The sequence below is a fragment of the Bison bison genome, unplaced genomic scaffold (genome assembly GCF_000754665.1).
Source record: "Bison bison bison isolate TAMUID 2011002044 unplaced genomic scaffold, Bison_UMD1.0 scf7180017864043, whole genome shotgun sequence".
Taxonomy (NCBI): Eukaryota; Metazoa; Chordata; class Mammalia; order Artiodactyla; family Bovidae; genus Bison; species Bison bison.
The window spans coordinates 8768884-8780251 of record NW_011494615.1 but is presented as its reverse complement, the minus strand read 5'-3'; the positions used below and the strand labels follow the sequence as shown (position 1 = coordinate 8780251).

General features: G+C 44.2%; 1 protein-coding gene across 1 annotated transcript in view; it reads right to left on the bottom strand.

The window, feature by feature from the left end:
- OSBPL10 (oxysterol binding protein-like 10) overlaps positions 1 to 11368 on the bottom strand; it is a 344792-nt gene that overhangs the window by 180651 nt on the left and 152773 nt on the right. Inside the window, exon 4 of the mRNA XM_010835557.1 lies at positions 3104 to 3295. Coding sequence (XP_010833859.1) covers positions 3104 to 3295 — 192 coding nt within the window. The remainder of the gene's footprint in view (positions 1 to 3103; positions 3296 to 11368) is intronic.

The window sequence follows — 11368 nt, the reverse complement described above, 5'->3', positions numbered from 1 at the left end:
TCACAGTCCAACTCTCACATCCATACATGACCACTGGAAAAACCATAGCCTTGACTAGATGGACCTTTGTTGGCAAAGTAATGTCTCTGCTTTTCAATATGCTATCTAGGTTGGTCATAACTTTCCTTCCAAGGAGTAAGAGTCTTTTAATTTCACGGCTGCAATCACCATCTGCAGTGATTTTGGAGCCCAAAAAAATAAAGTCTGACACTGTTTCCCAATCTATTTCCCAATCTATGAAGTGATGGGACCGGATGCCATGATCTTCATTTTCTGAATGTTGAGCTTTAAGCCAGCTTTTTCACTCTCCACTTTCACTGTCATCAAGAGGCTTTTTAGTTCCTCTTCACTTTCTGCCGTAAGAGTGGTGTCATCTGAATATCTGAGGTTATTGATATTTCTCCCGGCAATCTTGATTCCAGTTTGTGTTTCTTCCAGTCCAGCGTTTCTCATCATGTACTCTGCATAGAAGTTAAATAAGCAGGGTGACAATATACAGCCTTGACGTACTCCTTTTCCTGTTTGAAACCAGTCTGTTGTTGCATGTCTAGTTCTAACTGTTGCTTCCTGACCTGCATATAGATTTCTCAAGAGGCAGATCAGGTGGTCTGGTATTCCCATCTCTTTCAGAATTTTCCACAGTTTATTGTGATCCACACAGTCAAAGGCTTTGGCATAGTCAATAAAGCAGAAATAGATGTCTTTCTGGAACTCTCTTGCCTTTTCCATGATCCAGCGGATGTTGGCAATTTGATCTCTGGTTCCTCTGCCTTTCCTAAAACCAGCTTGACTATCAGGAAGTTCACGGTTCATGTATTGCTGAAGCCTGGCTTGGAGAAATTTGAGCATTACTTCACTAGCGTGTGAGATGAGTGCAATTGTGCGATACTTTGAGCATTCTTTGGCATTACCTTTCTTTGGGATTGGAATGAAAACTGACCTTTTCCAGTCCTGTGGCCACTAAACACAAGCACCTCCCTTTTTTCATATGTACCAGGACTCCTATCAATAAATCTATCCAAGATTCATTACTGCACATTTAAAAGAATTCTCAAGATACTACAAACTTGCTTTTTCTTTTCTTCTTAAGGTTCAAGTCTCTAAATTACTTGCAAAAAACAGCTTCAATGAGGTTTACATAAAAGCAACCTGATGGTATTGTGGTTATAGTTTCTTTTTAAGTCCTTACCCACTGGATAAATATTGAAACATTTATTGGCAGTAATAAAATATTTAAAATTCTATTAAAATACTCAAGCCAAAAATAGTGTTGAGGGAAAGAGATCAAACAAGAACAAAAGAGGATTGAAATTATTTGAGTTGGGTGGTGGGGACCATTATTCTATTCTGCTTCATGTACATACAAGGTTTTCCCTAATAGAGCTTTTTGAAAATGTGCTGTAAATGAAGAGCCATATACACAAGTGCAGCAAATCATTCCTTATTTCATCCAAGGTAGCAAAGTTAAGCTCATAGATACTTTTTTTCCCCCACATCAGGGTGACTGTTTCAAAGGGTGCATCTGACTCTGTACCTTCTCCTTATTAGGCAATAAAAAGTATGCTACTGCTGCTGCTGCTAAGTCGCTTCAGTCGTGTCCAACTCTATGCAACCCCAGAGATGGCAGCCCACCAGGCTCCCCCGTCCCTGGGATTCTCCTGGCAAGAACACTGGAGTGGGTTGCCATTTCCTTCTCCAATGCATGAAAGTGAAAAGTGAAAGTGAAGTTGCTCAGTCGTGTCTGACTCTTAGCGACCCCATGGACTGCAGCCCACCAGGCTCCTCCGTCCATGGGATTTTCCAGGCAAGAGTACTGGAGTGGGGTGCCATTGCCTTCTCTGATAAAAAGTATATGCATGTGTAAATCTATCCAAAAATGTCTTTCATATGCACCTATAGACTTGAGTCAGAAGATTTCAGATTTTCTGTTCTGGGTCAGAATTAGAACAAGACAGCCAGCTGACATAGCACTCCTTGGCTTATGACACTTAAAAAATAAAGCAAGAGGCATGCTAATTCAGACAGCACCCAGACCTATTCTGGGAGCCCCATTCTCCTGCTTGACACAGTGAGGACTCGGCTGCTTCTCAAAAAGGACCAGCTGGTCTCCACATGAGACAGCTGCAGGGCAAAAAGCCTCAGTACTCAACACAAGTTAGACAGGCGAGACCACAGGGCTTCCCTGCTGGCCCAGTAGCTAAGACTCTGTGCTCCCGACGCAGGGGCCCAGTGTCCAATCCCTAGTGAGAGAACTAGATGCTGCATGCCGAAACTAAAGAAGATCCCACACACCACAACTGGGATCCGGGGCAGCCAAATAAATAAATGAAAAATTTAAAAATAAAGAAAAAGAAAACCAAGACCATGATCATTTATTTTATACTGTCGGTTCTCGGTAATAGTTGCAGAGGATGACATGAACACTAAAGACCCTGGGAGCCCCAAACTGATGACTTCCAGCCAATCAAAAGTAAAAACAAAACATAACCCCTAAGGGACTGTCAGCAGAAGGGCTTTCATGTACATTATCACATGTGATCCCTTTAGAGGCTGGGAGGGCCTGTGCCATTTCCATTTTGCAGATGCAGAAATGTGGGTTCCAAGCTTTAAGGCAACAAAGTCTTCTGCCTCCAAGGACAGAATTCTTTTCACTGGCTCACACCCCCTCGAAGTGTGTGAGAGGATAAGCACCTCATAAAGTGAAGGAGAAAAGGGGAAATCAGCTTTAGGTCCCACGTTTTCTGAATTTCAAAATGCCCTCAATTATTTCCTGATGATCCACTTTATGTTCTTTCCCTTTATTATGAGCCTGGAGACTTTCCTGGACAGCCCTTCCACCTCCCTCAAGTTTCTATGGGCTTGTGTCCCCTGCTTTTTGAGCTTGGGTAGCAGAGGTCTCCTGACAACTCACTTAACCCATGAAACAGAAATAATTTTTTTTTTTTTTAAACCAGGAGGAATCATGATGGCTATCTCTGGGAGGTTTGCTTCTGGTCCTCTCTCTCCATCCATCAAGACGGCGCTAAAGAAAAGGGGCTGGGGAGCGACATCGCAGCCCTCACCTTCCACAGACAACTCCACTTACAGGGAGAATGAGGCCTACCTCTCTGACTTCGTGAAGTTGGCCGGAATACTGACTCTTGGCTCTTCGGGCAGCGGCAGGCGACTTGTGATGCGTGATTGTGACGACGCCAGGGGCTCCCGCGCTGAGGTGTCTCTGGCTAGAGGGAGATGCAGAATTGGACGTTCCATGGGGGAGCAAAGTGAGACTTCGGCTTCGGGAGCTTGGAGTCGTCTAGAAGAAGCAACACGTGTCAAAACTCAACAACCGGCCTGCAGAACACAGCCAGGCATTGCCTTCCATCTATGCTGGGCCTCTCGGGCTTTCCCCTTCATCTTCAAAGGAGATGAGGGCCTGGGGGGTGCATGCTTTCATCTTACACTCTCTCAGGCCGGAGAGGCCATCCCCATTAACTATGCTTCTGGTCTCCCTTCTAGCAGGGTCTCCTGCCTCAAACTATGGCTATGGAGAGCTACTCCAAGGCCTTCAGACACCACAGGCTCTCAGGGGTCTGTGTTCCTCTTCCTAATACCCTCCCCTCCTGTGGTAAAGCCAGCTGAGTGCTCAGTGTTCTGTGAAGCATTCCCTGTCTGTCTTAGCCTCTCCACCCTCCTATTCTACTACACTGAGGCTATGTTTATTATCCAGCTAAACTATATGAGATTCTTTCAAACTCATCTTTGTACCCCCAAGACCTGGCACATCATGATTGTTTAATTCATTAAGTACTTAACACATGTTTGCTGCATGAGTACTAAGAATGAACTAAGTTATCCACCAATTAATCCCCATTTGTCCGTGCACTGCTGGTATTTCATCCTATTGTGACTTATCATACAAACAGTAACTGGGTATAAGGACAGCATCTCAACTCAGTGGCAATACATTTTTCAATAATGTGTTGGGCTAACTGGGCAGCCAACTGAAAAACAGATTTATCTCTCAGATCACAGACCCCAAACAGATCAAAGACTAAGAAAAAAGAAAGAAAACAAATCCAAAGGTCATAACAGAAAAACTCAATAAATTTAATGACCTAAAAATTGAAAACTTATACACGGGGAAAAGTAAAAGTCACTCAGTTGTGTCTGATCTTTGTGAACCCCATGGACTATACAGTCCAAGGAATCTCCAGGCCACAGTACTGGAGTGGGTAGCCTTCCCCTTCTCCAGGGGATCTTCCCAATCCAGGGATTGAACCTGGATCTCCCACATTGCAGGCAGATTCTTTACCAGCTGAGCCACCAGGCAAGTTCAAGAATACTAGAGTGCATAGCCTATCCCTTCTCCAGCAGATCTTCCCAACCCAGGAATCGAACCAGGGTCTCCTGCATTGCAGGTGGATTCTTTACCAGCTGAGCTACCAGGGAAGCCCTCTGCACAGGAAACAAATTTCAAAAACCCACTCCTGCCACCAACAGAGTCAACCGATAAACCAGAAAAAATATTTTCAACTAGCTTCACAAATGGTTCATCATTCTAATTTGTAAGTAGGAGAAGAATTTCTAGGAATTGATGTGACTGAGCACAGTATTCTAATAGGGCAAGATATGAATAGATAGTTCACACACAAAAAACCCATAAATGGCCCTTAAGCCATATGAAAAGTTGTTCAACTGTATTCATATGATAAATGTAAATTCAAACCACATTTAGATATACCATCTTTTACCCATCAGATTGTAAAAACCCGAAAGAATCAGTATGCAGTCTGCTGACAGACCACGGAGAGACAGTGATGCAGGACTGTCAAGTGACAGACACCCTGAGGAGAGCAATCCGACAGGCCCGGCCCCAGTTACAAGGGCACTTCCCCGTGACCCAGCAACATCCTATTGGAGAACGTCTCTTCCACACACCTGCACCCAGGCATAATGGCACCAAAGCCGAGTGTTTAATGGAAAGGATCGGAAGCCACCTAAAGGTCCCTCCATATGCGATAGGTTAACGAGACACGGCACACCTCCATGACGGAACACTACCAGGAGGCTAAGAGGATTAGAAGAAAGGCCTTCGTGAACTGGTTTGGGAAAAGAACCCTCTAAGCTATGTAGTTAAGTGAAAAAGGCAAGGTGCCTAACTGTGCTATAGTATGCAAAGTTCTGTGTTAAAATGTGGAAAATGAGTATTTTTATCACTGTTTAAAACACAAAAATCATCTAGAAGGATACACGCTGAACTCCAAGTGGCTGCTTATTCCACGGAGGAGATGTGAATAAGAGTGTGAACAGAGAGGGAGAGAGATTCTTTCATTCTGAGCCATGTGAATGGATTATAGTGAATGGATTTTCTAAATTCTACATTAAAAAATCTGTATTCTAGATGTTTCTGTACTTCATTTCAGCTCGAGGAAAAAAGGCAGCTCGAGAAAAACTGCAGATTTGTGCCATTTTCTCTATTTCAATTACCAAATATTTACTGAATACCTACTGTGCACCAAGGAAAATATCTGAAATGTGATGTGGAGGAAAACATAAGATGGACGAGGCCGTTTTTCAGCGCAGATGCTTATACTGTTACGGGGGATAGAGGAGCAAAGACCCAGAGACAGCAAGACAGACAGACACACACACACAGAAAGGAAGACATGACAAAGTGCTAATTTGGCAATACAACCAGAAAATGCCAGAGTGAGAAAAAGCATGATCAAGGTGAACTGACTTCATCACAGGAGGCTGTTCTGAGGGCAAAGGACTTGAAGCTTGAGTAGAATTGGGAGAGACAGAGAGACACGTGTGGTGTACAAAGCAATCCAGACAGGAAGTTCAAAGTCTGCAGCCTTGGGTAACAGTCCCAGGGCTTAAAAAACAAACAAACAAACAAACACATGTACTCCAACGGCCACTGCAGCACTATTCACAGTAGCTAGAACATGACAGCAACCTAGATGTCCATCAAGAGATGACTGGATAGAGAAGATGCGGTACATACATACACAATGGGATATATCTCAGTCATAAAAAGGAACAAACTTGAGTCATTTGCAGAGACGTGGATGGACCTAGAGTCTGTCATACAGAATGACGTAAGTGAGAAAGAGAAAAACAAACGTTGCATATTAACACATATATATATATATATCTAGAAAAATGGTACAGATGAACCTATGTGCAGGGCAGGAACAGAAATGCAGATGTAGAGGGCAGACTGGTAGGCTGTGGGATGAACTGGGATTGACATACACACACCACCATGTGTAAAACAGGCAGCTAGAGGGAAGCTGCTATACAGCACGGGCAGCTCAGCTCAGCTCTGTGATGACCCAGAGGGGAGTGGGGTGGGAGGGATGCTCAAGGAGGGATACATGTATACATACAGCCCATTCACTTCACTGTGCACCAGAAACTAACACTGTAAGGCACTACCCCTCCCCCAAAGTTGATGATTCATCATTTTACAAATCTCCAAGAGGGTGGGGAGCTGCGTAGGAGCCAGGGTAGAAACTAGAATTCTATGTCAGCATGCAGTACCATGGTAGCTCACGCATTTCTCTGGATTTGAGCTTGGACAGAATTAGTAAGACAGATAAACTTGGGAAGCACTGTATTGCTTTCAAGTTACCTTATAAACAGGTAACTGGAGAAATCTCTGGTCTGAGAATTAAATATACTTTGATTATACTGAAATTCAATAGTCATCTACTTTCAACTTCAATCTTTTCCCTTGAAGTGAAGAGGAAGAAAGAAGCTATGTCTTTAACACTTTTTTTGTTTGTATATAATATATGTTTGTATGCATGTGTGTGTGTGTGTCCTGCACAGTATGTGGGATTTTAGTTCCCTGACCAGGGATAGAACCTGTGCCCCTGCAATGGAAGCACAGAGCTTTAACCACTGGACCGCCAGGGAACACCCTCTTCAATCCTTCAACAACAGCAAATTTGCCTAATCCACTGAAATACATTTTGATTGTTTGGGAGCCTTATTCCAACCCAAGAAAAGGCAGATTTTTCAACAGGCTTTGAAGCCAGACAGCCAGGTTTCACCCCCACCTCCAATCCTAGCACTACCAGCTTCAAGCTGTGTGACCTCAGGTGAGTTATTCGAGTTTTCTTATTAAGCAACAATTTCCTAATCTTTAAAAAAGGCATCATAATATTGACCCTTAAGAGCCATCATGAAAGTTGAATTAGCTCAGGTACAAAAAACGCTTAGCACAGGGGTTGCCGTGCAGGAGCCGTGTGGCCACAGTTCATTTCTTTCCTTACAGCCCTTAAGAGTTGATCGATGGTGGCATTATCGATTTTTAAAATGTTAAGAAGTCGCTTAGCACAAAATTGTAAGCAGTCATTGACCTGCTCCTTATTTTCTTTAGGATCAAAGTCATGATGAAGTCCAAGATGTAATTAAATACTTACTGGAGAATCTATATGGTCAGCAAGACTGTAAGGAGAACCATACTTCTAGATTCTGAGTAGAATGAGAATCCATCAGAAATCAGAAAGGAAGGCCTCTCGCTGCCTGAAAGACTGTCCCATAGACAGCAATAAATCAGGAAAGTCACCCGGGAGCCAAGGAATTCTGCTGTGGATGGCTAACCCTATATTTATTATCTAATGGCTGTCATCTGAATTCACAAGCAGTAAATTTGAGGCAAAAAACCTTTAATTTCCCATTCACTGTGTGTTTCTCACGGTTTAATTCATACCCATGCCTCCTCCTGAGGGCAAACAGGAGCCAAAAAAAAAGTCTCCTGGTAAATCCCATAGGGCATCCGGAACTGGGAGGAAAAGGCAGAAGAAGAAGCAACAACTGCCACCCCTACAAACAAGCAGGCCCTTTATGACAGGCCAGCCTACTGGAGCTCGGCTCAATGTCAAGCGGCAGCCTGGCTGGGAGGGGAGTTTGGGAGAGAATGCTAAGTCACTTCAGTCGTTTCTGACTCTGTGCGACCCCATAGACGGCAGCCCACCAGGCTCCCCAGTCCCTGGGATTCTCCAGGCAAGAACATTGGAGTGGGTTGCCATTTCCTTCTCCAATGCATGAAAGTGAAAAGTGAAAGTGAAGTTGCTCAGTCGTGTCCGACTCTTAGCGACCCCATGGACTGCAGCCTAACAGGCTCCTCCGTCCATGGGATTTTCCAGGCAAGGGTACTGGAGTGGGGTGTCATTGCCTTCTCCGTGGTGGAGAATGGATACGTGTATATATGTGGTTGAGCCCCTTTTTGTCCACCTGAAACTATCACACAACATTGTGACTTGGCAAAACTCTAATATAAAATTTAAAAAAAAATTTTTTTAAGTGGCCTCTTGAAAATGTTCAGGTTGTGTTTGAAAATTACACTTAGGGAACTCCCTGGCCGCCCAGCGGTGAGGACTCCATGCTTTCCCGCTGAGGATGCGGGCTGGATCCCAAGCTCGGGAACTAAGATCCTGTAAAGCGTGTGGCACGACCAAATTTCTTTAAAAAAGAATTACATTTAGGTGGCATACACACCCCTCCCTGCTACAAATTTAAAATAAAATATTTTCAAAGCCTGAGGTACCACATGTCAGGGTTTTGGTCCGAATACTGACTTCAGCGGGGCTGATGAGAAATGCTGAGTGTGCCATCTGCAGAAAATTCTGAGGCAAGAGTCACGACTTCTACCTGGGAATACGATTCACCCTAACCTAGGAAGAGTCACCCCACGTGTCCCCTCTCTTAGCCAGTAGCACCAGGTCAGTGGGGTGCCTGCATGAAAAATGGGGGTGAGGCCAAAGAGGGAACAGGTAGCAGAGAATGTGCGTTCAGACCGCGAACACAAAGATATTCAGACCGTGGCCAAGACTGCACACGTACTCAGGTTTTCTGAAATCCACCAACCTCCTGGTTTTCCCAGCTTTCTTCCTTGGATCCCTGGGCTCCCAAGCATTGGTGGAAGGGACACACAGACATTCTCTGTGTATTTACTGGCCAACACGGGTATGAAGGAGAGATGTGATTGCAAACGGAGAAACAGCCCTGGAAAGAGTGCTTCCAGCCAGGGAAACCAAGCAATAAGCCAGACAGAGTCTAGTCTGAGGAGCTCATAAGAGAATCAGGGACCGCCTGAAGCTTCCCGCCATTGCTGCACCACCCAGAAGAGCAGCAGGGGAACTGGATACCACAGGACAGCGGGCAGGGTGCGGGGTGATCAAGACCGCATTTTCTCAAGTCAGTGGCCTGGTTTCGAATCTGTGCCCTGCCACTCATAAGTTATGAGACATAGTAAACTCACCTAGCGTTTTACTTTCTAAAATTATATTACCTACCTCATAGGGCTGTTGGAGAATAACATGGAAAGACACAGGTGAAGCACGTCATGTAGAAAGCATGCAATAAGCGTCACCATTACCATTCATCAGATCAGATCAGATCAGTCGCTCAGTCGTGTCCGACTCTTTGCGACCCCATGAATAGCAGCATGCCAGGCCTCCATGTCCATCACCAACTCAGACTCAGACTCACTCAGACTCACATCCATCGAGTCAGTGATGCCATCCAGCCATCTCAACCTCTGTTGTCCCCTTCTCCTTCTGCCCTCAATCCCTCCCAGCATCAGAGTCTTTTCCAATGACTCAACTCTTCGCATGAAGTGGCCAAAGTACTGGAGTTTCAGCTTTAGCATCATTCCTTCCAAAGAAATCCCAGGGCTGATCTCCTTCAGAATGGACTGGTTGGATCTCCTTGCAGTCCAAGGGACTCTCAAGAGTCTTCTCCAACACCACAGTTCAAAAGCATCAATTCTTCGGCACTCAGCCTTCTTCATAGTTCAACTCTCACATCCATACATGACCACAGGAAAAACCATAGCCTTGACTAGATGAACTTTTGTTGGCAAAGTAATGTCTCTGCTTTTCAATATGCTATCTAGGTTGGTCATAACTTTCCTTCCAAAGAGTAAGAGTCTTTTAATTTCATGGCTGCAGTCACCATCTGCAGTGATTTTGCAGCCCAGAAAAATAGTCTGACACTGTTTCCACTGTTTCCCCATCTATTTCCCATGAAGTGATGGGACCAGATGCCATGATCTTCGTTTTCTGAATGTTGAGCTTTAAGCCAACTTTTTCACTCTCCTCTTTCACTTTCATCAAGAGGCTTTTGAGTTCCTCTTCACTTTCTGCCCTAAGGGTGGTGTCATCTGCATATCTGAGGTTATTGATATTTCTCCCGGCAATCTTGATTCCAGCTTGTGTTTCTTCTAGTCCAGCGTTTCTCATGATGTACTCTGCATAGAAGTTAAATAAGCAGGGTGACGATATACAGCCTTGACGAACTCCTTTTCCTATTTGGAACCAGTCTGTTGTTCCATGTCCAGTTCTAACTGTTGCTTCCTGACCTGCATACAAATTTATCAAAAGGCAGATCAGGTGGTCTGGTATTCCCATCTCTTTCAGAATTTTCCACAGTTTATTGTGATCCACACAGTCAAAGGCTTTGGCATAGTCAATAAAGCAGAAATAGATGTTTTTCTGGAACTCCCTTGCTTTGTTGATGATCCAGCAGATGTTGGCAATTTGATCTCTGGTTCCTCTGCCTTTTCTAAAACCAGCTTGAACATCTGGAAGTTCACGGTTCACATACTGCTGAAGCCTGGGTTGGAGAATTTTGAGCATTACTTTACTAGCGTGTGAGATGAGTGCAATTGTGCGGTAGTTTGAGCATTCTTTGCCATTGCCTTTCTTTGGAATTGGAATGAAAACTGACCTTTTCCAGTCCCGTGGCCACTGCTGAGTTTTCCAAATTTGCTGGCATATTGAGTGCAGCACTTTCACAGCATCATCTTTCAGGATTTGGAAAAGCTCAACTGGAATTCCATCACCTCCACTAGCTTTGTTCGTAGTGATGCTTTCTAAGGCCCACCTGACTTCACATTCCAGGATGTCTGGCTCTAGGTGAGTGATCACACCATCGTGATTATCTGGGTCATGAAGATCTTTTTTGTACAGTTCTTCTGTGTATTCTTGCCATCTCTTCTTAATATCTTTTGCTTGTGTTAGGTACATATAATTTCTGTCCTTTATCGAGCTCATCTTTGCATGAAATGTTCCTTTGGTATCTCTGATTTTCTTGAAGAGATCCCTAGTCTTTCCCATTCTGTTGTTTTCCTCTATTTCTTTGCATTGATCACTGAAGAAGGCTTTCTTATCTCTTCTTGCTATTCTTTGGAACTCTGCATTCAGATGTTTATATCTTTCCTTTTCTCCTTTGCTTTTCACTTCTCTTTTTTCACAGCTATTTGTAAGGCCTCCCCAGACAGCCATTTTGCTTTTTTGCATTTCTTTTCCATGGGGATGGTCTGGATCCCTGTCTCCTGTACAATGTCACGAACCTCAGTCCATAGTTC